This window comes from Molothrus aeneus, chromosome 6 (assembly GCF_037042795.1).
Source record: "Molothrus aeneus isolate 106 chromosome 6, BPBGC_Maene_1.0, whole genome shotgun sequence".
Classification (NCBI taxonomy): domain Eukaryota; kingdom Metazoa; phylum Chordata; class Aves; order Passeriformes; family Icteridae; genus Molothrus; species Molothrus aeneus.
The window spans coordinates 23,767,567-23,795,289 of record NC_089651.1 but is presented as its reverse complement, the minus strand read 5'-3'; the positions used below and the strand labels follow the sequence as shown (position 1 = coordinate 23,795,289).

At 45.2% G+C, this 27,723-nt stretch overlaps 1 protein-coding gene across 5 annotated transcripts; it reads right to left on the bottom strand.

The window, feature by feature from the left end:
- Window positions 1–24,498, bottom strand: PACSIN3 (protein kinase C and casein kinase substrate in neurons 3). 5 transcript variants are annotated; one of them, XM_066552276.1, is made up of 14 exons: window positions 19,122–19,161; window positions 18,088–18,159; window positions 12,726–12,786; window positions 12,184–12,267; window positions 10,629–10,729; window positions 10,044–10,200; window positions 9,055–9,290; window positions 8,502–8,657; window positions 7,767–7,942; window positions 6,853–6,973; window positions 6,257–6,387; window positions 5,521–5,586; window positions 4,845–5,005; window positions 1–3,274 (listed from the first exon to the last, which is right to left on the bottom strand). In XM_066552276.1, exons 5-14 carry the CDS (start codon window positions 10,680–10,682, stop codon window positions 3,159–3,161), a joined length of 1,374 nt encoding a protein of 457 aa, XP_066408373.1. In that variant the 5' UTR covers window positions 10,683–10,729; window positions 12,184–12,267; window positions 12,726–12,786; window positions 18,088–18,159; window positions 19,122–19,161; the 3' UTR covers window positions 1–3,158. The 5 variants fall into 5 exon arrangements, with proteins under 5 accessions (XP_066408373.1, XP_066408377.1, XP_066408374.1 ...); XM_066552280.1 differs by lacking the exon at window positions 5,521–5,586 and having other exon boundaries at window positions 19,122–19,154; XM_066552277.1 differs by lacking the exon at window positions 19,122–19,161 and having other exon boundaries at window positions 18,088–18,255.
- Window positions 24,499–27,723: the final 3,225 nt, after the last annotated feature.

The window sequence follows — 27,723 nt, the reverse complement described above, 5'->3', positions numbered from 1 at the left end:
TATGTGCTTTCCACAAGGAATGGCTTTATTAAAAAATAAAATATGACTAGATAATTATTCATTGTGTGGCCCATCAGGCACAGAGGTGTATTTGTATTTTCTTTTACAAAAACCATGGGGGAAGAACAGGCTTCACTGGCCTTCTGGAATTCAGGCACAGCAATTAGTTTCTGTGTACATGTCTCTGTTCACACACAAAACTTTTGGCATGGCACGGAAGTTTCAACTAGAACCTTTGTGGTTAACTAAAACCTCATTTGCTTCTGTGGAAAACCAAGTATCCAGGTAGAGCAATTACTTTAATATAAGATCATTAGATGTGGGTTGGTTTGGGGTTGTTTTTTCCTCCTTCCCTCCAGCTAGATCTTCACTACACAGGCTCTCTTTTACTAATCCAGATGGTTTTGGGTAGCCAGGACTAAGTGCCATGCCTGTTTCTGAGGTATAGCCCAGCCAAGCAATTTTTCATTCTCAATGTATTGTCTGCTGTCCATTACTTCAGCTCTCGGCAGGAATTTCTGATGTGCAAACAGTCATTAGAGAACTTGTTCACATAAGATACAATACGTCACAATTTCTAGAAACCTTCAAGCAGCCCACTATAATCAGGTGGTCATGTTTTCCTAGGACAAACAAGCCTGTTCGGACTTTGTCCTGTGGAATTTCAGGTTGTTTGTACTGTAATCAGAGGTTCTGTTCACTGGACATTTCTGTCCTTTAGCATGTTATGGCCACCCCTACCTCCATCCCTAATTACAGCCAGACTAGAACTCAAATAGAGTTAGAAGTAAATTTTCAATGTCATCCTCTGTAGCTCCCTTCTACCATTTTTTGACCTTACATGAAAGTCTAGCACTAGTGTTTGAAAGATGCAGGTTAATCAGGGAAACTTCAGTATTGTTTACAGGACATCTCAGGTCATTTTAGTGCTGTTTTAATCTCAGTTCTCTCAGAAGCCTGCCAGGCTCTCTTCACATTCATGTGTGCTAAGACAAAGGAGCAACAAACCATTCCACTGTGGGTCAGCAAGTGTAACACTTGCAATTACTGCACAACACTGTATTTTTACCTGGGACACAGAACTGAGAGCAGACTGGATCTTTAAATAAATCCAAGTGCTTATACACCGACATGTCTAATTACATGACATAAGCTTAGAGGCATCTTCAGATATTGAATCTAGAATACTAACTAAATTCATAGCTAAATCCAGCCATTTTTAATGTCTGTTGCTTAGATATTTAATTACCTTTTGGAAATACTTTCTCTTTTATTGAAAAATGACATAATAGACTCTGAGCAAAATGCCTTTTTCTTTTGGTTTGCACCCCTCTTCCCCATTCATGAAGTACATTGCTAGAGATATTTCAAGCAAAACTTTCCAACTGTAAGTTTCTGTGGTCTCCCATCTCTTTGTTCCTGGCAAACTACATTTCAAGGCATGTAGTATGCTGTAAAAGGTTAATTTCTGTTGTCAGCCAGGCAATGAGATATTTGTGATACATTAATCTTCATAAATTAAGTGTTTGAATATGTCTATCCCCTCCTCTGTTTCAGTCTACATTTTGGTTTACTAGCTGCTGTTAACACAATACTGGCCATTTAATCTCGATGTTCACCCATGACTTCAGCCTTTCTTATGTGTAGCACCCTTTTTCCAAACAGCTCTGAAGCAGATCATCCCAAGTGGTTGGTGGAGGCTAAACTGAGTTCTGTGAGTCTGACTGAGCCAGGTCACTCACACGTGCTAGGCCAGAATAAGAATGTCACTACAGAAGGTTACTACAAACTCAAAATGCATTTCAGCAGCAGTTTCAAGCAGATGTGCTAAGTAAGCCATTTTTAAGCAACTGCTTGTTTGCCTTTGTTTCTCTGGCAATAGGAGATTTTCCAATTTTTTGTTCCCTCAAGCTCTTGGGTTAATCAGTCCCTATGTTGGAATATACAGAGCAGGTCTTCCCAGCAGCCTCACAGGCTTTCAAAGGCATGAGGACAGGTGAGATAAAGATGTTGGATACATCCTCCCTGCTGAATGGCACTTAACAACTGGGCATAAGTGCACTTGCAGCAATTCAGGACAAAAAGGGGTGTTACCCCTCTATAGGTAATTTGTGCCAGCCAGCAGGCAACTTCCACAGTGCAACCCTCATCACAGTGCAGGGGTCTTTGGCAAAGCAGGGAGTGCACTTCTAGCCCTGTGTAAGCCAGGGCTAGATATTGGAAAGGAAAAAAAGAGGGTCTCTGCTGTGCACTAAGTGCTCTTGAAGAGAGGTGTAGCCAAAATAATCTAGATGCATTAGAAACCCCAACATACAGAAGTGAATTTAGGAATCCTAAGCAGAACAGCACTGGAACATGGCTGTTATTTTGTTAAAACCAGCCTTCAGCATGTGTCAAAGACCATTCTAGTTCAGGGAGCATTCAGTCAACTCCAACTTGCTGCACAACAGATCTGTACAGAACTCATTAGCCTGAACAGCCACACCATGCAAGACAGAAGCTTCTTTCTCCTGTGCCTCAGCTATACTATCATTCATTCCTGGGGTTATCCCAATAGAAATGAGGGCAGTGAAAAGGGATGTTCAGGTTGTAGCTGTGTAACTTTTACCAGCTGTCTTATCAGGGAAGCCAACAAGTTTGCAGGTGAGGGATACTGAAAACTTATAAAATACATGGGAAATAGAGACCTTTCTGCCAGTCAGCTTGATGGAGCTAAAAAGGGTAAACAATAGTAGAAGTTCCTTATTACACTGTATATCAAAAATTCATTGAACAAGAAGCCTGGTGGCAGGGCAGACCTCAACACCCAATGCACTATGGATGCATGTGCACTGAAGTCAAGGAAGTATGCTTTCTCTCTTTTATAACGCTCCATGAAAACACCTCCTTTCACTCAGTGCAAGTCAAAAGGATCTGTTTCTTTCTGCACTCCTACACTACTGTAGTGCTCAGAAAAGTCTTTATTCATCCTTGTTTATTTTTTAGAAAATCCCTACAGATCTAGATGTTTAAATGAAGCATTAGTTACATGGAATATGTGCCTTTAAAGTCCAGAAGCTGCAGGATATACTGCAAAGGCAGGTTGGGGCCAGGAGTGACCCAGTGACCTCGGCAGGAGATGCTGGTATGGCTGTGAGGCACTGGTGCGGCAGCAGCAATCATGATCCAACCTTCTCAACATAATTAGCAGGATAGAGTCCAACTTGACCAGTGAGAAGTCGGCCTTTGCACCAGCCCTGCTCATCTTCCTCACTAATCTTCATTAGTTCTTCACCTAAAAGTAAGAACAGCCATTAAGAGGCAGCCTTGAGAAAGGTAGCATGGCATTTTACCCACCCAAGATGACTTTATAAAAAGCAAGACTATTGGTCTCAATCATCACACTCTTCTCCCCTTATCAACACCCTTATCATAATGCAGTTTAATCAAAGCCAGAATCACTGATCTCTTCAGTATTTATACTCAGTACTACTACCTTGGCCAAGGAACTTAAACAGACCTTCACTTCTTCTATTCAGCATCAGAAATCTTTTGGCCCTATAGTTCTCTGCCTGCTTTTCTCTCCCTAAGGAACATGCCTACCAACCAGAGTGATCAGACTGATCTGAGACATTTTTTTCTTAGTGGCTCCTCTGATAGGCAAGTGGGAAGGAAATTCAAGAAGCTGCTAAGCTCTGGCTGGTAGGACTCAAAATGTCTATTCCATGATGGAGTGTCTGGTTTGGCCAGTAAGGCATGAGATCAACTGATTTCTCAGACTATGACCAGGAAAGACCTTTAACATTCCCACATCAATTTTGGGAGGGGCAGAAAGATCCCCTCCTCAACCAATAGTCATACTTCTGCCAGAGAGGGAGGGCTGACTGCATCAATAGGCACATCCCACATTGGCAGAGTCTCAGAAAGTCACTGCTGTTCCTTAATGGTATGTGTTGCTCAGAGCTGATTCAAAAAGGAGATGACTACAGCTAATAAGTCATACCCCATTTCATCTGCTGAGTGGAAAGAAAGAACAAAGTCAAGTTCTAGAGCACTCATATTGCAGGATATTTTAAAGCAACAAGTTAATGTTAGGAAGTTTACTAGTATGGTAACACTGCAGCACAGATATTGGCCTCAGGCACAGGGCCCTGCTACTGAAGGACTTCAGTGACTTCCAGTGAGTGTGTTTTGGAGAGCTATAGCACACAGATACCATGTAAAACTCAAAACAAGCAAGATCAGAGACACTCCCAAGATCATGATGTCCACTTGAAGATGAGAGGAGGCCACATGAAAACTTAAATTTAACTAAAGGAAGAAAAGGGGACAGGTCTGTCTGCTCCAGCGCTCAATCCTCTGCTGCAGGCCAGGATCTCCATTCATGAGATACCCATTCTGAGCAACAGTTTGCATAGCTGTTTTTTTCCCAGCTGACCTCTGCCTTCAGTAGTACATGTCAGTCAGGTGAGCTTCTCCCAAAATATCTATCTTCACATTATTTGAAAAAACAATCCAGAAAAGCCGTGTAATTTTTATATCAATGGTGCAAGGGAGAAACATTTAATAAAGGTTCAAGACACAATTCAGAATAAATGCCCTAAGAAGAGGCAGGGGTCTGCTCTCCCTGCACTCTGACCAAGGCCTAGGCAGTCTCTTGCCATGTGGCCTCACTACCTTATGGTCTAGAAAAAGCTGGATTTCCCACTGTGTCATCCACCTTGAAGGAGCTGGCAATGGTCAGACCAAGGGAAGAATAAAGGTCAGTTTTCAAGTGGACATCCAATTCTTACAGAGTGTTGCAATCATTCATTGAGCCCAAGTGAGGACAGTGGAAGGTTAGTAAGAGATTAGTGCTTCTGTACCTGCTTTAAAGCTCAGCTCATCAGCCTCCTGTCCCGTGTAATCATAGAGTGCTCGTACCCGTACACCTGGTACCTTTAGGTCTTCCTCATGCCCGTTGGCATCCAGGCACTTCTTGGGAGTGTCCTCATCTGACCACTCTGAAATGTCTTCCTTCCCTCCACTGTGTGCGTGGAAGGTGAGAGGGGACAAGATGGTTGTTAGTGGATTGATCTTTCACCAACCTTCTCCTGAATCATGCACCACCCTGACTCCCCCTGAGACTGCTCTGCTATAGGACAGGGTGCAAGAGGCCCAAAAGTCAAGCAAGGGCAAACAGGGAAGAGAGATCCCAGAAGATAATAGATTTTGTTGAGAGCACCCTAGCATTAGAACCCTGAGGGCCAGGAGGATAACTCACTGTCAAAGTATTTTTACACTCACACACACTCTTCATGACCTCCTCCTACTCTAGCAGACGTTCTTATACAAGGAAGGCCAGTCCTAACTGGACAGCCCGGCTGCATCCAGAGTTATTCCAGCCAAGAATAAGACAGAGAGGAAAAGCTGTGTTTTGCATCCTGACAAGATGTCTGGAATTATGTTTTCCAAGTCAGGGACAAGAGCAAAGGGGAAGAGCAGCAGAGGACAGACACCTGGAACCCAAAAAACCCTGCAGAGGCTATGTTCCATACTAACTTCACATTGGTTGGTGCCTTCAGGGTGTCATAGAAGAGACTGTTCTGCTCCTCTTGATAGGAAAACCTGTAGATTGGCAAATAGGGCCCTTGAATCCAATTGACTGTGAAATACAGTTAGTGGCCTTGAAAAATATCTATATCCCCATTCTTCTCTGCTCAGTTCACTTCTTCTTCTCCGCTCAGCCAGAGTCTATCTTTTAAAGCAGGACAGCTACTGTTACAGTAGGATGAGTCTGTGCTGCTTCTCCCTATTCTCCAGGCTTGCCTCCTGGCAAGGGAAGCAGCTATACTCAAACTTGTCAGGTACTGCTCAGCACCATACCAGGGAAAAACAATAAGAATTTGTTACTTTCATTTAGGAAACCACACAACCCCCAACTTTTCTCATCCTGTCTGGGAGGAAGAACTGGGGAAATGCATGCCAGAATCAGACAGCACTAGTCAGGATTGGGCTAAATCTTTTCACTAGAAGGATCTTTACCAGGAAAGCATTTTGTGAGGCAGAATGTGCTAGACAAAAAATCCCAAAAAACCCTACAAAACAAACCCAAAACCAAACAGCTACCCTAAACAGCATTTTCTACACGGCCTTTTTCCAGAATGCCACAGGTAAGGCCATGGGCAAGAGACAGGAAATTAAAGAAGAGATTACTCTTTATCAACCCAACTCATTCATGACCCTAGGCAGGACTGTACTTTTCCTAACATGATATATCCCAGAATTCAGCCTTTACCTAGTCTGCAGAGGGGTCTGTGAGACAACACCATCTCGTGTAGGCAAAATGCTGGTCAGTGTGACATCATCAGGCATCTTGCCACTCTTCTCCTTCTTGGTGATTTGCCTCTGTGTTTCGAGGGACCATTCCTGTCCAGGGAAAACCAGTAATACCATCAAAGCCACTCAGATAGAAATACTCTGTGCATCTTTTCTATCCAATACAGAACAACAGAAGACCAGGTTGTACTTCAGTAGCAGCTGAAGTGGTCAGCTCAACAGCCTTGCTGGTATAGCAGGCTCATTTCTGTTGAATCCCAAGCTGCAACAAGAGAGGCTGTGAGAAAATCATCACAGAAAGCTGTCCCACGGTCCTGAGCACCACTTCCTGTTCTCTGACCTTGCAGTTGGATGGCTGGAGTATAGCTTGGCAGCCTGCGTGTGCCCCTTTGGGCAGCAGATACCTTGCAACACAACAATTTCAGAAGAGCCCAACATCCTCAGCCTGCTGAGCAAAGACATGGTCTTTCCAACACAAGACTAGCAATGGCCAGTTTCAGCTGAGCAGCTAATTGTTTGGAAATAGCATTACCAGAGTCTAGAATGCTGCCCCACCTCAAACTGAGGCCAATTCATCGCCATGCCCGGTCCATGAGTGTTGCGCCACCACTTCAGGTCCTCCTGGTTGTCTGCAGCCATGATGACTTGGTGGAGATCCCGATACAATGCATGAAAGCTACAACCAGAACAGACAGAACCACCAGTAATCAAATCCCTCAGCAATTTCCCAAAAGCCAAGTAGGAAGTAAAAGATTAACCTCGTGCACAATTACATAGCATCCTCAATCTCGCAGGATTGAGCATCACCTATTCAGCCCTAGGAAAACACAGCCTCCCTTTCTGGAGAGTCAGCCTGGCAAACGGGACGGGCTTGTTTGGTGTGGCAGTGCCTAACAAGTGCCAGCACAGCTCATTAAGTGAGCACTGAAATAACTTGGCACACTCACACACATGGACAGGGAAGTGGCTCAGATTTGTTGTCTATAACATAAAGGGGGCAGAGAAGATTTTTGGCTACGCCTGTTACCCCTGTGTAACCTCTGCTAAGGGCAACTCGTGGGCATTACTTCACAAAAGGTCTCTCTACTAAGGGCAAAATGGGAATGGAATAACCATCAATACTAGACGGCAACAGAGCTACTACATTCCTTGGCCTGGGATTACATACATAGCTACATGAAGCTTTTCATAGGATAGAAGTACACACACAGGACAGTACTGGAGAGTAGTGAAAAAGGAAGGGTTCAAAGGCAGAAAATCCTCTCTGGGGAGCCTGGTGCTGCCTACAATCACAGACCCCAGCACTTGTCACTCTACAGAGACCAAATGCCAATTCTAATATACACTTGAAAGGGGAAGAAGTGAGATCTGCCTGATGCAAGCAGCTTCCAGAGACCAGAACTGGCACCCCTCATCAGAGCCTAAGCACTCCAGGCTGGCAGGATTCCCCTCTGCATCGGGGCCAGTACCTTTCACTGGTGGAGAGGTTGAGATGCTGGTGCAGATTCAGAAGCATCTCCTTGAAGAAACACAATCGCTTGCGCTCTGCCTCCTGACAGCCCTCAAACACTTGCTCCATGTCCTCCATGTAGCGGGGATTGTAGCGATTCAATTCTTCCAGCATCTTCTCATACTGATCCTTGCACTGTAGCAGGAACACAGCAATGGTGAGATGTGTTGCCCTGATGGCAAAGAAGTAACAACCCTCCCTACTCTGGCTTGGGACTGATAAATTTTTCCCCCCTGCACTGTTGAAAAAATACACCAAAGAATTAAGAAATCCTACAGCTGATGTGCCAGTCCATTGCTCTCCTAATATTCTTGCAAGTTCCCTGGTTTTCCTTACTACTCTCTTTCATACAGGACCTTCCACACTTTCCCTCCTGTGAAGGGACAAATCAGGTATTTTTGGTAGCCAGGTCTTCAGCTCTACGGGTTCCACTCCCTGCGCCAAATCCCCTACACTTGTTTCCTTTTTTATTTAAATTCATTTATAAATTAGGATCTTGCATAACTCCAAAGACCAAGATCTTAGTTACTGAAGTCTCAGTCTAGCTCACTAAAACCTCAGATGATGGGATTTCACATCTTCTTACAGGCTTCAGCTGAGTAATTTCACGGAGGGACATTCCCACCAATGCTTCTCCTTGAAAGAAGTGTCCTTGTGACCCCCATCCATAGAACACACACACCCCCACACACACCTTCTCAGCCTCCTGAGTGCACTTCTCTACACGCTCCTGCAACTTGCGCATCTGCTCCTGGGAGACAGACGAGTCTGCCTTGGCATGGTTCTCCCTTGTATGGGCTGTTTTCTCCTCCTTCCGGGCTGCGTGATAGTTTTTCTTAGAAGTCTCCACCTGCAGGAGAAGGGATGCAGAAAAAGCTGTGATCCTGCCCACATTGATCCTCCAATACTCAGAGGAGGCATGTTAACATTTGTTAGAGTCTGCAGCAACCTAACAAGAATGCCAGTTCAACATTCAGTAAACAATGCTTCAGTGGGAGTGGTACCTTCAAATGATCTCTTTTTCAGCGCTCACCTGCTGTGCAGGAATACAAAACCTGTTGCCAAAGTCTTCCCAAATGGGAAGGAAGTTATAAAACCACAAGAACATGAGATCCTCGAGAGATCCATCCCTCTCTGGGAATTCTCTGCTACTCTGGCTAACCTAGTTTGTTTGTCCAGTGGCTCTTGAAATCAGGCAGCCAGCTCAACTACCTTTATCTCTCTTTCCTCATTCACACTTTGCTTACATCTTTCATCTTCTTCACCCAGGGTTTCTGGGCTTTGCGGAACCCATCCTCTGCATCCTTTGTTTCCTTGAAGCCTCCAATCATCTGCTTGTGGTAGGCCTCCTTCTGCCAGGCCTTGATCTTATCGGAATCTTCACCAGCCAGGTGGTTCCGCACAGCCAAGTGAATTTCACTCAGTTTGTCTGCAGCTGTCAGGAAGGCATGCCAGGCCTTTTCCAGAGTACCATACTGCGGACCTGCAGGAACAAGCACCAGAGAGACTCTTATACCTACTGCCCACAGAAGGGAATGCAAAATCTCTTCCTCTTATATCTACCAGTATGGAGTCACTTTCTCATCCAACAATTCAGCACTGACTGGTCTCCACAGTTCCACCAGGCAGCATCTAGACTGGCTGGTAGAGCTGGATGAGATAGGGATTTCTTTGGGCAGCTTCAACTGTCCCAGACAGTGCCTGCTAGGAGAAGGTTTCTGTAGAAAAAATTCTCTTCCCAAATCTGGCTTAGGCTTCAGAGCAGAGAGCAACATTAATTCATGTCTGAGGCTAGGCTTCCAACAGGTCCTTTGGGACATCTGTCCCATTGTTTCCTGTTACTTTGTGAGACACTATCAGTTTGAACACACTGCCACTAAATCACAGCGTTAGTAGTTATTCTCAGACTGCAGGAGAAGACAGCTAAGCCATCCTTAAAGGGGGTATCTCCAGCTTGATTTAAGACATGGACTGCCCAAGGACTTGCCAAACTAAGCACCAAGTTTTTTTATTTTTAATAAACATGCACATGGCAAGAGAATACATCTCCAAGTGAATCAGAGGACTCACTCAAAAACAGGCAAATACACAAAAAAGACACCCAAGAAAGTTACCCCCTTCCTGGGGAAGGGAAGCCTGTCCCTCAAGGAAACAATGTCACCTCAGTAAAAGATAGCACTCAAAGAGGGGAATGAAATGATTGCTTCCTGTTCCCAGTCTGATATGCTAACTTTACCTCTCTCCACATTGGTCCTCCACTTACGGGACCATTCTGTTAGCTGCTGGGCATAGTTCTTCTCTATCTTGGCTCGCTCCTGGAAGCAGGAGATAAGGTCATTGCAGAGCCGGTAGCCATCATCCACACGTTTCACTGTCCGCCTGTAGTTCCCAGCCTGAAACGTCACACAGCATTATCCTTTAGACCGTACTGACTTTCACATTCCTACAGTACACACAAGAGCAGGTCCATCATTGCACGGGGAGGGAACATGGGTCCTTCTGAAGCATCTGCGCTCAGACCCTCCTCTGGCAGTCTCAGGCAGACACAGCACTGGAGGGAAGAAGCTGAGATGCTTTGCTTGCTTCTCTCACAGCTCAGATCAATGTCAGCTGAACAAGGAACTCTCATTCCACAGTATCTATGGAAGAAAGACTCACTACTGCCTGCAGTAACACACAGCATAGCACTGAACCTTCCCACAGCTCCTCCCTTCCACTCCTCAAGGGCAACATGTCACCACAGACCTGGAACTCAACCCAATTCCAGTGGGTGGTAAGATGACACTCCTACCTCCCTCACATTCCAATTATCCTTCCTTACCTCCCAGAAACTGCCCCCAGGAGCCTCCCCGCCAGCATCATCTTCTGATGACATCACCCTTTTTTTCTTGCAGCAGAGAATGTTTGCAGATTTCAGTTAACCTGAGAAGAGAGAAAAGTGATTTCCATCATAGCACTTGGCTGAGCCTTTGCAGACAGCATAGTTCTCCGTGGCTCTTGGAGCTGGAGGAGCCCAACTTGCTGCCCTTCAGTCAAGTAGTGTCATCAGTACTACTCTAGCTGCAGATGGCAAGGTCCAGCAAAGATGCCTAGGGCTGAACTGGCCTCCTCCCTGCAGACAAGAGGCCTCCTTGGCAGGCCTGTAACACATTGGGAAAGGATATTGTAGAAGACAATCTTGCCAGCCTTGGCTGTGCAGATATCAGACATGCTCATGAATCCAACACTCTTCAGCAGCACCAAATACTTCTGCAGAGATTCTGTTCTTAACCAAAGCCCTGGAGAGGGTAACAGTAACTGAGGTAGCTAAAGCTATTTAAAATCTGCCTTGAAAGACTTTAAATAAAGTCTTGTGTCAATGGAGATGACTCCAGCTTCCCAGTGTGACTCAGGATTACAGGATTACAACTGACTGGGGAAAACAAGGCTGAGCAGTCAGCAGGCAGGCATGTCTTGAATGGGGAGGAGCCCTATAAGCTGCCCACCAGCTGAACTGGGCTTGAGCAGAAGTACAGAAATGTTCTGGGGCATACCCAGCCAAACGGCAGCACAGCACACATGCCTGTTACCCATCAGCACTGCTTCCCTAGAAACATCCCTGCACAGCTGCTCTTTTCACTACACTCACTGCATTAGGCTCAAAATCTAGATTGGAAGGTAAAAGGTTCCTGTCATTCTCTGCTGTCTCAGAACTTCTGCCCATTTCCCTGTGCACTGCCAGTTTGTTCCTGACGTGGTATGGAGCCATGAATTCCTTGGGGAGAGGTTCAGGGTTGTTCTTGTGCAAGAATGAGAGAAGGAGTAACAGGACCCAAGCCCAGTCACTTGCTGACAAACCCAGGTCTTTTCAGACGAGCCCAGGTTAATGCAGCATGCATGGCCTTTGCTGACACTTCTCCTCTTGCACATTCCTAGTTATAAAAAGCTTCCCTCACACCCCAGAGAGGTATCTGCTCATTCTGCCAGCCCACAGAGCACACAGCAGAGAAGAAGATCAGGTCAAGAGTCCACATCTCCCACCTCATGCAAATCCTTCTTGGTGGCGTGAGCCGCATAGTGAAGCGCCCCAACCCAGACTTCAGAAATTTCCCACATTTAGCTATGTTTGCCCAGTGTCATCCCATGGAGTGTGTCAGAAGTGTATTAGTGCTGTTCCTCTGGCCTTCTTCAGAAGGCTGGAAATGCTGAAATCCAGTCACTAAAGCAGGTTGTTAAATGGGATACGACATCCAGGTACACAAACCTTGAAAAATTAATTCCTCCACCATGCCATCAGCTGTCCCTGTCCTCCCTCCCCACATTTGTCATCTGACTGCAAAGCCATCTTACAGCCTCCAGGGCACGGAACTCTACTCCTGGCCCCAGTAACTACATACCTGAAAGCTGAAAGCGAGACGCTGCTGCAGAGGAGCAGTGGGAAGCTGGCAAGTGTGTCTCAAGCTCTTCAGACTATAAAAAGACTGGAGGAGACAGAGATGGACATGGTCAGACACTCCTTTGCAGGGATGATGCCTGTTCTGATGCACACAAAGGGGTGTCCCTTTTCTACCAGCTACTTAGGAAGGGCACCCTCTGATATAGCAGCTGCACCCACTGTGCCTCCCGAGATGCCATGTTCCAGCACGTAGGAGAGATGCCAAATCCTTGTGTCACAAGATCTAGCCCCAGAGAGAGTTAAAATAGAAACACTGGGGTGGCTGACAGCACTGTGCAGGAAAGGCAGCATCACAACAGCTGAGCACAGGGAACGGCTTGGGCCAGAAAGACCTAAAATAAGCACCCAGGCACCCCACATGGGGCCTGCTTCCCCTCACTGGACAGTGTCCATTTTAGCAAACCCCACCGCCTTCATGCCCTTGCTGCATACACTTTTACACAAAGCTGCCTTTGGAACAAAGAGAAAAGGACACACACATACCTTCTCCAGTCTCTTTTACTAAAGACGAAGATTTATACACAAGTCAAAGAACTTGATAACTCTACATAAAGAAAAAAAGAAAAAGCCACCAAGTCACCAAAATGCATATTCTGGTCTACAGTTCCTTTAGTACAAGAGCACCTAGCACTGCACTGGTAGAATGTGGCCCTCTAGCAGGAGAGCTTTTTTGTCCCTTGCTTCTGTAGGCCGTTCCCATCTCATTCTCAGAAATACTTTATTTTGCCGTATGGCACAGGTAATGGTATGGTATGGTACAGCCTTCCACAGAGCAAAGAGAAGTAAAAGGTCTGCAGAAGCTAAGAAAAGCCAGGACAGAACAAGATATTTTTGTTTATCTCACATTTACATCCCTGGGGATTCACCTCAATCTAAAAAGTTTATTTATTAAAAAAAAACCCAGACAAAAATAACAAAAAACCTCAACTACAGACAAGCAAAAAAAAAATCCCTTCTCAGTCACCAGCATGCACTCAGCTGAGGCTGGAAGGTTAGGGCAGCTGAGAGTAGAAACCACAAAACATGGAAGTGGGATCTTTAGCCAGATGATAAGTCCATTATTGAGAAGAAATGAAAGAAGGTAGGGAAACTGAAGGAAGGAAAGAAAAACAGACTGGGTTATTGCAAACTATTGACTTTTGGTAAGGAAGGGGAAGGCAAGAGGTTGAGGGGGAAGAGTTGTGACTCTGAGTCGTCCAGGTCACTGGATTAAAGGTTATGGCTTCCCTGTAGTCCCTGATAAAACCAGACTAAACATTCCTGAAATTGCTATGATTAAAAAAAAACTTTGTGAAGGTATGTAAAAATGTATTTAAAACCCATCCTTTCTTTCTTTCTCCTGATGAAGACATAGATCAATGATACATGACACATGAATGCTGTATCACTTTTTCCACGCTACTCCCCCGTCCCCACTTTATCAGGAAGCAATGAATCACAAACATGCCTTCCATCTCTTCTTTCCAATTCAGGCTGACTACATGGCACTATAATTTGGGGGGTAAATGTGGAAAGCTGTTGTATGGCAGTATATGCTTGTTCATTTGAGGGACAGGCTAAGCAAACATCCCAAACCCTGAATCCATTCTTTCTGCAGTTTCCATGTTAGAATTTGAGTCACATCTGCTTGCTTTCTCAGGAGCTACAAACTCAAATAAGCAGATTTACTATCACTAACAGGCTCTGAAATATAATAGTAGCTGTGCTAGATCAGACTAAGGTATATCATGGCCTCATAGCCTTTCAGACAGCAGCCAAAAGGAGGTACCTTCCCTCACTTTGACAACAGAGCAAGCATACATGATGCCTACCTGCATGCTCTCCAAGCCTCTAACCACTTGCTGACAGGAACTTCCCTGAGATGGATGTGCCACCTATGAATGAGCACTCAACAGATTTCTCTTCCATTAATTTCTTCAACCTACTTTTGAATTCATATGATTTTGCAGCATCTGTAATATCATATGCCAAAGCATGCCACAACTTAAGGCTTTACTGTAGTCATCAGCACAGTAGCTGGGGGGAAAATACAATGAAGTGATATTTTTACAGACTAATCTACATGACCTGAGTAAGCAGTCAGTTGAGTACATATTTCCATAGCAGTTGTAAAGCCTTTATAAAAATCCAGAAAAATCCAGCTTGGTAGAAGCAAAAAGGTCAAAGAACAAGAAGGACCCTTTCCTGCTGGGCTTTTTCTGGACTTTACATACTTCATGAGTCCAGAAGAGTCAGTCAGCAGATCAAATTGGATCTGCATGCAGACATAGGGAAGGTACTTAGTACTGCACAGAGGGGCTGAAAAGAACAGCTGCTGCTGTCACCCTGAGTGAGCCCTGGATGAGCTAGTAGATTGCCAGTCCACCCCTTCATGCCGATCTATTCCTGAAACACCACATGGTGTGAGCCACTAAGTGTTTGAGACCAGGGAAAACCCAAGTTCGACGGGAAGAGTAAATGTATGTGCCAAAGCCTGGACGTTGTTTTACAGCAAAGTAAAATGACAGGGATACCTCATGGACAGCCTGATTTAGCAAGAGCCACCAAATGATTCAGGAGGGCTGGCAGAGCCTGTACAATATGAGAAATGTAGCTGGAGTTATATTGGATCAACTAGAGTTTTGGAGTGTTGTATGTAGGCCAGTACCACATACAAGACTCCTCCTGATGCCACTGCCACCTCTGCTAAGAGGAGGCTATCTAGCAAATCATATTTGCAGGGCAAAGGAATGTTTATGCCTACCTTCCCACCTTTGTTTATCAGCTCTCACAGTTAAGAGCTACTTAAGACCTCACAGCAGCTCCTGCAAGATAAGGTCTCTGAAGAAGAAGGAAAGAGTGACTACATTGTCATTCATTTCACACCTCCAGAGGATTAATGGATAAAGGCATCACAGACACCATACAACCAGCAACATCAGGCAAACTGAACTATGCAAATGACAGCTACAAGTATTTCTGCTTGCTGTGTTAGAAAAGATACCTCCCTTCTTCTCCCACATACCTGCTCTCACTTAGGAGCCAACATAATTATTAGGCCACACCTGCTATCAACTCCCTATTAAGTTATCAAAAAATGCTTCTTGTTCTTTAACTGCAGAAAGATGGAATGGCTCATAACTGTCTCACTGGTAATGAGCTCCACTCAGGAAAATACCTGAGGCCTCATTGTGATAGAGCTGTTTCTACCTTTAAGCCATATTGTTATTCTCACTCGTGATCCAGTCAGGGACACGTCTCAGACCACACATCCCTACCCTCAGACCAAGGTGTCAGGCTAAAAAATTCCCTTTCAAAAACATGTGAAACCCATTATGCATTGTAGGGTGTACCTTGTTGCTTCATGCTTTCACAGCATCTGTGCAACAGGGTCCTGATCCACAAAGAAAACTTCTAGATCCAAAAGTAATAATAGCTGTTGTCCATTGAAAGCTTTCCCTCAGGAGGTAAACCACAGAAATTCTCTTCCATCTATACCACATGCCAGTACTTCCAGCCTCCAAATGCCCAAGGCACCACTTCTATGCATTGCCTGAGAATCCTTATGAGCAACCGTTTTCCTAAGTTTCCCAAGATCAAACCTCTGAACTCTACAAGGGCTCAAAGGGCTGCAGTCCTGCAGGAATTCATCCACACAAATAAAGCTTGTATATTGCACCAGACAAGGCCTTCTGCTCAACTCCTCTTCCCTTTCCCAACTACAACAGCAAATGCTGGATACAGACACATGTAGGAACAAATTGAGTAACATTTATCTAGTAAGTGAGGCTTTGGTGAAGACGTTTTTATTGTGGATCAATTTCTATATAGGTGCTAAAGCCAAGCTAAGCAAAAGTTTTAACCAGTAATAGGTTGCTACTAACTAATTTCCACCTCAAGACAACTACCATCAGAAAGGAGGAATTTGATACTTTCTGCAACCAATTTGTTTGATTTCCGGGTCATTCTTCTGTACAGTACTCCAAGGCATTATTTTCCCTCCAAAAACACTGGCACTCTAGTACAGGTTGCAGATAAATGTTTCGATCTGAACAATCCAACCACACAAAATGGCAGCGCCCCTTCCCTTACAGCATGAAATCCCTTTTTTTTCTTCTAACTTGTCAGAATGAAACTAGAGAGCTGAAGCCAGGAGGTTCCATGTCACTCCAGCAGTGTAACAAACTCGATTGCTATTGCTACAGCAGAGCTAGGAAGGTCCCCAACAGAGAGAATGAAATGGGGCATGGGACAGGGTGTCCTTTCCAGACTCCCCAGCTCTGCAACTGCACATCCAGTAGCTCTGCACCAGTAACTGGGATGACGTCCAGTAATGTCCTCTCCACTGCCATTATGTAGGCGGTCTGGTATTTATAGGCAGACACTCACCTTTCTGAAGAGGGGACAGTTCTTGTCTACTGCTAGAAAGAATGCCAAGTAACACAAAGATCCCCCAAAAATTCCCTTAGAGGTATTTATCTTATTGCAGTGTCATGCCCTCAGCAGTCACCTGACTGGGAAAGGGACTAAGCCAGTGTTTCCCAGCCTCTCCCTAAGGACTGAAGCCTGCCAGAGCTGTCTAATACAGTTTCAGGCAAGATTTCAGTTTCAGCTCATTTCTCCAGCCAGGGAAAGGTCAGAGAGACAGCAGGCAGAACAGTAACTACACAAAGAGGTCACTAACAGAAGCCCATCTCCCAGCCCATGATTCTCTAGAGATCATGTGGCTGTCCACTAGCAAAATTCTCAACGATTATACAAAATTCTAAAACACAGACAAGATTGAAGAGCTGACCCTTTGAGTCCAGACCACAGCTTCTTTAGCTTAGTCTTCACATTCAGATCAAGTTAATGTACTGATGACAGGCATTCCCCATGTGCCACCCCAAGCTGTTTTCAAAGTGTTCATGCAGAACTCAATCCTTTCTACTATTAGCTATTCCCTGTCAGCAGCCAAGGCTACAGGACAGGCTTCTACTAATACACTGCTGCTGATCTAGGGGTTAAGATTGCCGGCTGACATAGCTTTACCAGACAGAAACTGTTTTACCAAGAAAAAGAAAAAAATCTGCTTTTATTTCCAATATGATGTAGAGGATCTTTAACATTACAGGAACACAGATCTATTCTGGTTAACATGACAGTATGAGACAATGTTAATGAAGGAATGTAGTGGGCTATCAAGGTAAATGTTACATTTTTTCTGAGTTGTTCTTTTTATTAAAAAAAATAAATCACAATCTCAAATACAGAGCTGAAGGAGGGAAAAAGCCAGCAGTGAACCATTGTGTACCATACTCAAACAGGGCAATAGGCTATGTTAATTTTTATTCCAAATGGCTGCTGGTATAATTTAAACATGTATGTTGTATCTACATGTTTAGCAGCTGCAGCTGACTTCTTAGTAAGAAGCCACACATACAAGTTACCAGGAACAGCACTACCCTAGCTGCTTTCTTAGACCTGTTAACAGCATCATTGCTGTTCCACTCCTTAGTCACAGAATGCCCACTTTCCAGCTCTCACACTCCCTCTCTTACCACTCTCTCAGGGCAATATTTTAACCCAGGCAGATATGGAGAACCTTTAATTGCTACTGTCCCACTCTTTGGCCTCTTCACTTGTTTGCTTCTACGCTGGATATTTCCCAGGGTACTTCCCACCCTGCTGCATCAGTCTCTGCAAGCAAACACCAAACACATGCACTTCCCTTTTCCAGATAGGACCCAAACAACTGAAAGTTCTTTTTTCCTAAATCACTGATAAACAGGTGTTTAAAGCTCTAGTAAAAGCTAGTATATCCCTCCTTAACAGTCTCAATCCACACTGAATGCAAACATTTTCCAGGATTTAATCTACATCTTACCTGGTAATGTTCTTTTCTGCATTTAATAACTGGTAAGATCAATAGTCCATTCTGTAACACAGTTGCCTGGAACTTTAAGTAAAGATAAGTTATTGCAGTAGCAGGTTGGACCAGTCTATCCTCTCCAACTAGGCTTGGAATAAGAAGTTTGGTTTGTTTGGATCTTTACGTGAACAACACTTATCCAAACAGAATAAAATACCCTGGACTCATCTAACCCTGAGTAAAGAAGGCAGAAGCAATAGGAAGTGGTGAGCAGGGGTGTTTGCTGTGGTTGTGGATGGGGAGTGGGTAGGGGGGCAAACTCCAGTAAGTTCCTGCCACTGGAATATTCTCCTGTGATTGAATCACCTTGCAATGCCAAGAGCAGGGATCAAGTTTACATGAATGCATTAGAAGTCCTAAGGAAGCAGACTGCCCTCAATGCAATCAAACTTTGTGGGAGCCACAAGCCAATTAGCTCCATTCTAACAATGAGCTTCTGGAGGTTTCTTGCTTCACTAGACTGCACAGCAGTCAGAAATCTCCAGCCTTCTCTGCTACCTTCTCCCACCTGGAAGCCACAGTGAGTTTTTAACTCATTTGTAGTTCTGGAGCTTCTGGGTTTCCTTTACCAACAGTTGTATTTTCCACTGGCTGCTTTTTGAGAAAGGGGAATGGGAGATAAGAGTTGGAAGAAATTTGTCCTTCAGACCAAATGTGTGACAATCATGGTAAATTATTTCAAAGTACTGCATTTCTTTATCTATGGCTGCATCAAATAGGTTTCTGGTTTTACATGGTAAAAGCTGATTTACTAGAACTGCTTATTATGTGAATACTTTCCTTCCAAATATTCATATAATGGAGACAAAAACATTGAAGATCATCCTCAAGGCATTTCTGAAGTTCATCCAGTTCCCTGAAGAGTTTTGAGTCCCAAACAGTGAGTAGAAGGGAGTGCAACCAACTCCTTGACTTGAGAGCTGAGTAAGATAAAACTGAGTGCTAAGGCATCTCTCATGGTAAAGAAGAACGAGGTTAAAGCATCATACCCATTGCTTCTGTTCCAGGTGTGACCAGTTCCTCCACTTTGACAGCAAGGCTCTTTTTTCACCTTTTGTTACCAGAGCTAGGTTTATTCTGCAGGAAAATCTAAACAGCATAAAAACAACTGCAAATTAAGGCAGATTGCAATACCATAAGAACTGGAAGGACTGCAGAGTAGCTTTTACACAGAGTCATTTTGCATTTTTTATGGGACCAGATGTGAAAAGAATGCATCCTTTGCTCTGTGGACTGGAGAGAACTTATATTCCCTTTGTAGCATCTCCTGGTTCAAGAAGAGTTTGGCAGATCAGCCACTTTGGAGGTACTCCACTTCTAAACATATTCATACACCTTTCTGACAGATTTCCCAGAGATACAGGTAACAAGGTTGAAGTAGGAAAGCCATTAGGAACTGGCCTGCTCTGTGGAGATTCATCCTTCATTGAATATTAGAATGGTTTTGGTTGGAAGGGACCACAAAGATCATCTAGTTCCATGCCCATCTCCATGGGCCTGGATGCCTCCCATTAGACCAGGCTGTTCAAAACTCCATCCAACCTGGCCTTGAATACTACCAGGGATGGGGCATCCACAACTTCCCTGGGCAACCTGTTCTAGCAATACTTTACTTAAAGAATTTCTTCATAACATCTAATCTAAATTTCTCCTCTAGTTTAAAAGCATTTCCCCTTGTCTGATCACCATCTGCCCATGCAAAAAGTTGCTCTCCCTCCTTATATAAGCTCCTTTTAAGTACTGAAAGGCTGAAATTCTTCTACTGAAAGGCTACAAATACTTCACACATTCTTCTTGAAGTTCATTGCCCTGCATGTCATGGAGCAGCTTTTATCTACTTTCATAGTATCTGCACAGAATCTGCTCCTTAGTATCCGTAGTGCCTCTTAAAATAAGTTTTTGGATCTCAGGCTGAAAAACAGAACTGTTAACACTTCAGAACAGAACTCTTAGCACTTCATATCCTAAATTTTATTCAGAATACTTTAGGACAACACAGGCAAACAGGGCAGTCAGCCCAAAGTGCACACGTGACAGGATAGATTTTAATGTTCAGCATCACTGGAATGTCAGTTGCTTTCTCAGTCCACTGCCCAAAGGAATGATTTCAGTTTCTGGTCCTCAAGATTCAACCTGACATGTGAGGGAAGAACACTGGAAGGCTTTTTAAAAAACCACAAGCACAACAAAGCAATCCAGTGAGCTTTATTTCCCTGCAAGGCTTCCTGAAGCAGCTCAAAACCCTAGCTGTTTGCTTGCATTGGAGTAGAAGCCTGCTGGAGTCAACAGCAAGGTTTCCCATGGGTTACCATAGCTCACCAGTCCTTGTCCGAGGCAGAGCTGACTGAAAACATCAAGAAGCAGAAGTAAATACTTTCAATCATTCAAGGAGTCAAATATGCTACATCTTCTCTCAATCATCCATGAAAGCTTCTTGCCCTTCTCAGAAAAAGCAGCAAGGCCACTTCAGAGCTCTGCACAGCAGCACTGCAGCTGGTGCAGCTCAGCACCCTCAGGAGTGGGAGAAGTTTGGCTCAGCAGCAGGGGTACTGTACTGAGGCATGGCAGGAAGCTACTACCAACAGCAAATCATCTGTAGGTGACTGAAAGGACTATGTCCCTGAGAGCCCAGGAGGCAAGTACTATGTCTTCCTGCAAACAGGAGAGACACAGCTTGGGCGAGCTCACAGTAGGGACAGGACTGAGGAGGCTGAAGGGTTGCCAGCACTGTTACTTCTGGGTTGCCTGCAGCAATTCTAACTCCTCTAGCCTGGAAAAACTCGGTTGCAATAAATAAGAGTCCTACCACAGTCACCTATTAAGAGAGCATAAAATCCCATACAAACCTAATGCCTCTGGATCCAGGCCCCCGGTACCATGGAGATCTCTCACATGCCTTTTCAACAAACTACAGTGCCCAGTGACAATCACTAGATTTAACACACAAATTCCAACTATCCCAAGTCTGAAAGGCTCATTCCCATCATCCCATTCACAGCAAGGAGAAACCAGTGAAGGCTCAAATGTGGTTAGGATGCCAGTCACATTTACTGCCTTATAGTGGTGCCCAGCTACTGGAGATCAATGTACCATCATTGAAACAAAGCTGGATGATTACAGCAGAGAATGCACCAGGTTCTTTGCACAACATTTTCCTTTATGCTGCTGGAAAAATTTGTGCCCAAACAGTCAAGAGTGTATTTTGATGTTAAATTACAAAGATCACCATGCTGCAGGGTAGTGGCAAAAAGCTACCACTTGAACAGCTTCTTAACTGCTTCAAGGATGCCAAGTTCTTTTTTAATTCTTCGAAGAGCAAAATCCTAAATTCTTTGTGGAAACTTCCAGATACAGCAGTCACTGTTTTCTGACCCATCCACTCAAGTCTTAGACTAAATATTAAGGGTTTTTAAAAATCTATCTGTCACAGTTGCCTCTCACAGAGTACCCTCTACGCCCATCACACTGAGTAACTAGCGATAAAACAGCTTGCCTGATCACAAAGTCTGTTTTAAAAAGATAAGAGCTCCTTAAAGGGCTTAAACAGCTCTTGTATTGTTCAGGCATTTCCCCATGAACTCTCAAGAGCAGCCCAAATTCACAGATCACTGATCAGCTGATGGCAAAAATAGAGGCAGTTTATTAATGCTCTCTGATCAAGAGTATAGCTTTTTCCATTCGGGCTATAAGCAGATACTTTTAGCTTTTGTTCAAACCCTGGATGCTAGCCATGACACAGACCAAATAGTTCAAACAACAACTGAATAATCTCCAGCCCTTGAGATGGCCAGAATAAAGAATATACAGTGTTTGCCATGCTTGCTGATATCATGAGTTCTGACAGAAGCTCACATCACCCCGTTGTGGTGGTAAAGGCATTCTTACAGCTTTGCATCTCCTAAGAAGTCCCATTATTGTATTACTGTGTGTATATATATATAGTATTACATAATCATATAATATATATACATTATATATATGTATATATATTATTTTATTTTATATATATATATATGCATGCATGTGTGTAAATATACATTGATTCTCTAATACATATTTATTTTCTTTTTGTTGTAAATTTATGAGCATCCAGGGAAAGCCCAGAAGATTCAGGCTAGGTCCACAAAAACCTAAAATGACTAAAAACACCAATCATTATCCTGTGAAGAAATTAATTTGGGTCCATAAAATTATCAGGCTTTTATGACTTGGTCACACACATGGTCTGCCAGTGACCTGCAGCATTTTGGTGCAGTGCAGCCACACACAAGCCTATTCACTTGTTGACATTTGATAATAGAGTTCCAGGTGGGCAGTTGTTCTCACCCATATACATAGATGATACACTCAGGTTACTGCTTTTTTCAGCCTGAGAAGAAGACAGTCTTCACCTGAACAAGTGCAGGCAAGCCAAAGAAGCTCAAACACACAGATCAGAAGAAAAAAATTAAAAAGCCAGTAAAGCAATACAATGGACCAGGCACAAAACAGGGAAGGCAGCAGGCAGCTGATCAAGCTCACACATTCATTCTGTTCCAAGCTGCAACTCAAAGGACAATCTAGTAAATATTTTAGGGAACTTCTAGAGAAATACCACTAATTACACAAAACACTATCAAAGCAGACTCCATCTCACACAAAGCATATTGTGGACTTCAGGGAAAGGTGAATCCTGGCATGAAAGAATGTGCCCAGTTACGCAACTCATGGGGAGAAGCTCCACTTTGACTCCACCCAAAGACCAGCTCACACCTGGAGCACGGAGTATCTGGACCCTGTCATTTTAGCCCACACACTGCAGTTGTGCATTCTGCTCTCATTCCTTCCCGAGAATGACTTGAGTCACCCACTGTAAGGCTTAGTGACACTTCAATGTCAGGGTGGAGTGGGAGGCTCTGCTTGGGTCCTGTACTGCAATCAATTACCATTGTATCAGAAATTCCTTTGTGTGAATTAGACCAGCAGCTGATTTGAAGGAGAGAGAAGTTCACTTCCAGTTTCAGGAAGTAGGGAGCACCAGTTCTATAAGGTGGGTCAAAGAGTGAACAAAAAGGCTAGACTACTTCCTAGGGCCAGGAACAAGGGTCTGGCAGTGGTCAGCTAACCTCAACCTCACCCGTCCCACCAAGCCCTGAGCCTTCTTGCATACCTGAAGAACTGAAGCAAGGAAAGAACACATAGTTGGCACAGAAAGTGGTGGAACAGGTTAATGTGTTTGGGCCACGCTAGCTTCACTTATCGATAGCTTTGCAGAGACCTTGGAACCCTCCTCCCATACCCAGTGACAAATCAGACTGTCTTCTCAAGCGCTGGATATTCAGGCCCACTAATACCCTCCCTGTTTATCAGCTTTCTCCTGCCCTAGTCTGGAGAGGACACAGTAACCCCAGCAGCCTGCCAGGGGCCCGGTGACACAGCCACAGGCAGCATCCCTGATGCCTGTCCCTCGCCCTCCCCTCACTGCTGTGGGCAGCCAGAAGAGAGGAGGAGGACGAATAAGGACAGAACGGTCCCATCTGCCGAACTTCTCCATTCAGCTGCCCAGAGTGCGGCTCACAGACCGGCAACAAGGACACCGGAGACAAGGGACTGCAGCCCCGCGAGCCTGGGCCCCGGCGCGGCCCCTTTCCCAGGGGGTCCTGGGAAGCCGCTTTAACCCCACTCTCCACAGCGCTGCCAGCGCCCGCGGCTCCGGTTTCAGAGTGGGAAGCGGCTCTGCGCGGATCCGGCACAAAGAGGCCCCTGTCCCCGCGGCGGAGCGGAGGCGCGGGCTCCAGAGGGAAGGAGGGGGAGCCTCGGCAGCCCCCAGTGACGGGGCGGCGGCAGCGGGCCGGCCCCGGGAGGCCGGCGGCGGGGCACCCGGCGAAGCTTAGGAACGCAAAGGGAGCGAAACTCTGGCAAGAGCTTCTCCAGCCCCTCGCGAACAGCCCGCCGGGACCGCAGCCCTGCCGCCCTTCCCAGCCCCGCGCGCCACCGCTCCCGCACCTACCGGGGGTCTCCGCTGCGCCTCCAGACGAACCCCACCGAGCCGCCTCCCAGTCCCCTCCTGCCCACAGCCAGCGCCCAGCCGGGTACCGCCTCCCCCACCCGCCCCCTTTCCATGAGGAAACTTTTCCCTCGCAGTTGCCAGCGCGTCCCAAGACGCGCTGCCCGCCGCGGGAAGGCGGCGCTGGGACCAGGACGGGCTCCGCCGCCAGGGCTGCCAGGACCCCCGGCACCCCACGGGGCACAGGACCGAAAGGCGCCGGGCCCGGGAGAGCGGAGCCCGCAGCAGTGACGCCGCCGCTTACCTCGCAGGCGGCGTGGCACGGCGGAACGCTCGGCGGGCAGCGGCCACCTGGGGGAGGGACTGGTTGAGCCCTCCCCCTATTTCAACCGCGGGACTCGGGGGTCCCGCCCCGCCTCCAGCAGCGCCCGCGGGGCGGGCCCAGGCTCGGGGTGCTCCGATGGCAGCGACGGGGCAGCTTCGGCGCAGCTCCCGCCTCCCCGCCCCCGCCGCCCGGCCCTTGATCCAATTAACGGGAGTGGGCTCTGCCCAGGCATGTGGGGTTGGAGGAGGATGTGGGGAGGGCAGCGCCGGTTTCTGTCGTCGTTCCACCCTGCCTCCACATTGGGAAGGGCCTGCAGCCGTGGGGTGAGGAGGGGGCTGAGGGAAGTCTCCCTGGCCGGGATCCCCCTCGTGGCGGGGGCGGGAGGGAGGCAGCTCTGGGAGCTGCCCTGAGTTCGGCTCCTGTCCGTGAGTTCGTTCATCTGTGTGCTCTACCGGGCAGATGACCTGTAGGGCCCGGAGCTTACCTGGTGTTGGAGGAGGAGGTTCCCCAAGGCTGGCTTCCACCCAAGTGAAGTGCTGTGGTCTCGCTTGTGAGAGGGGTGTGGGTCACTCTCCCTGGGCTTAGAGGGTGGCATCACCTCAGTTCGCCTTGGTATTCATCTTTCTCTTTTAGCCCGATATTGCTAACTGGTTTCAGTTACTCTTCCATTTCTCTGAAAATCTCTATCTGAATAATCCGGACCTCATCATTAAGTCCCCGAGTGCAATTTCTCTTGAGGCCGGGCTTGTACAAAGAGCACTATGAGACCTTGCTGGCCCGCCTCCTCTTGACTGCTTCCAAGTGACTTGGGACACAATTCCAAGGCCCAGCTGTGGGTTTGTAGTGATGTTTATTCAATTGGTCGAAAAAGGAAAGACTGAAGAGCCTTGCAGAAGGGAGAGAGGAAAGACCATGCCATAAATCTTCCACTTCTCTGGAGTACTTGGGTATTTTTACAAGTGCCCTAGATTTCATAAGAGCCAGAAAATAACTGTGCTGATGCCCTTCACATACAGTGAAATTCTGTGTTAGAAAGTGGATATTAGAAAACATTCCACTTAATTTCTTCTGAGACCAATCCTCTGTTAACTTTTACCAGCATAGGGTCCCTGGAAGATGGACACCCGACAGGTCATTGCTTATCATGGGTGTATGAGTATCCTATGAGTATCCTTTAAAGAAGTGAAGAAAGATGCTTGTCTTGTCCTCAAAGTTAATAACAGTTGAGAGTATAAGCAACAACATTGTCTTTTACTAAAACAAAGTTGAACCCTATTCTTTGGCTTAGATACTCCCTAATTCAATTAAGATCTGAGTTTTTGATTTCCATTATCAAATTAATGTTACATTAATGAAGGTCAAAAAAGGTAAACTCCTGTCATCCATTAATAGTCTATATTCAGTGTTTGCCCTTGTTATGTTTGCATACTGATTTCTATATTGATATCCCATGTGCATCTAAGATAGTGTGTCTAAGACAGATGCTGCCCATGTGGGACTTGGCCACCACCAATACTGATTGCAAGGTGAGAGTGTTAAATAGCATGGCTGTTACAATCCTGTCTTCCAAGGCTGAAATGGCTTGGAGAAGATAGGGTGCTTGGGTAAACGAGGCCATAATGGTAGTGATTTTTTTGTTCATTTTCCTGGTGTGGGCAGCTTAGCAATGGTCATGGAAGAGAAAGAGGTCAAACAGCATGATATTTACTCCTTCATCTCTAGGGTTTTATATTTTATTTTACTTTTTCATGAAATATAGGCTTGTTTTCATATGCATGGCAAACTCTAGTTGCTCTGATGATATATACATCAGTATATATAATTTATATATTTGTATATGATTATACATTTGTATATAATTGTATATTTAGTTAAAGTAGCCAAAATTATTCATGCTTTAGACAAAGATCCTGGAAACAAGGAGGCAGAACACCTAATGGTATTACTAATACTACTAAGCTGATCTTAGTTACAGTATAGCTTTACTGGACCCAGTGACAACACAACTTGATTCTGTGAGAGAGAACCATGTCCCATGACTGAGGTAGAGCCTCAACATAATTGTACATCCGAGAAAAGACATAATAAAAATAAGCCTAATATCCTGCCCATGCAGAATTCTACTCCTCTGACTTTGTTGCATACTGCAGTTCTAAAAGATGAAAGAATATTTTTTCAAACTAGTCTTTCTCTTGCTTGCTCAGACTACCATCCAGACACTGAGCTGTGAAACATCAGGGCAGTGGCATTTTTTCTGTGCATGAATTGTGTACTGTTGGCTGTTCTTGCCCTTAGCGGATAATAATTACAAAAATATCCCATGATTCTCTAGAGAGAAATCAAACTTGGTGTTAGTCATTGACACAAACACTCTATTTAGCATGTGACCTCATCGTGAGTACTGTGTGCAGTTCTGGGACTCAAAATTTGAGAATGGTGTTGAAGTCCTTGACTGTATCCAGAGTTTGGCTTTCCTAAGTTGGGAGAAAGTAGGCTCAGGGGTGACCTCACGGCTCCCTGCAGCTTCCTGAGAAGGGTAAGTGGAGTGGAAGATACTGATCTCCTGGGATCCAGTGATAGGATGCATGGGAGTGGTTTAAAGCTGCACCAGGGGAGGCTTATACTGGACATTAGGAAGCATTTCTTTACAGAGGGGGTAGTCAAACACCAGAACAATCTTCCTAGAAAGGTGGCTAATGCCCCAAGCTGTCAGTTTTTAAGAGGCATTTGGACAATGCCCTTTATACCAGGCTTTGACTAGGTCAGCCCTGAACCTGTCAGGCAGTTGGACTAGATATTCACTGTAGGTCCCTTCCATAGGCAATAGCCTTTTCTACTCTTTTGTATTCCATTCCATTTCTAAAAAATGCTAACTGTGATAGCTCCAACATGGAAATCTGTAGGTTACACTGTTTTTTGCTAATGGGTACAGTTGTAAGACAAATGCTATGTATTACAAAAGTGCCTGATGAGACTTTAAGATGTTCTAATTGGTTTGATGTGTATGTCCAAAACCAGATTGTATTAGTGATTATCGTTTTTGTGTATGGCATTCTGATACAGCAACTAATACAACTTTGTTACTGTTCAGGGAAAGAGCATAGAGACTGAGTATTTGTTGTTTTTCTGGGGAGTTTTCCTGTGCATTTTCTGTTATGTGAGAAAATCCACAGGTAACTGTTGTTATAGCTCAAAAAATAGTAGCACTTGAAACCAAACCCTACAGAAGGCATGACTATGTACAGCTACTTTAGAACCTGTGTTCTCATCCTGTGTGGAT

What these genes read in the sequence shown, in the direction of transcription:
- PACSIN3 (XM_066552278.1), bottom strand. Translation starts at nt 10,682, where the DNA reads ATGTCATCAGAAGATGATGCTGGCGGGGAGGCTCCTGGGGGCAGTTTC. An exon ending in CTGGGGGCAGTTTCTGGGAG is followed by an intron (nt 10,201 to 10,628) that starts GTAAGGAAGGAT and finishes GTGACGTTTCAG; the next exon opens with GCTGGGAACTACAGGCGGAC. An exon ending in TGAGCTGAGCTTTAAAGCAG is followed by an intron (nt 3,275 to 4,844) that starts GTACAGAAGCAC and finishes TCTTACTTTTAG; the next exon opens with GTGAAGAACTAATGAAGATT.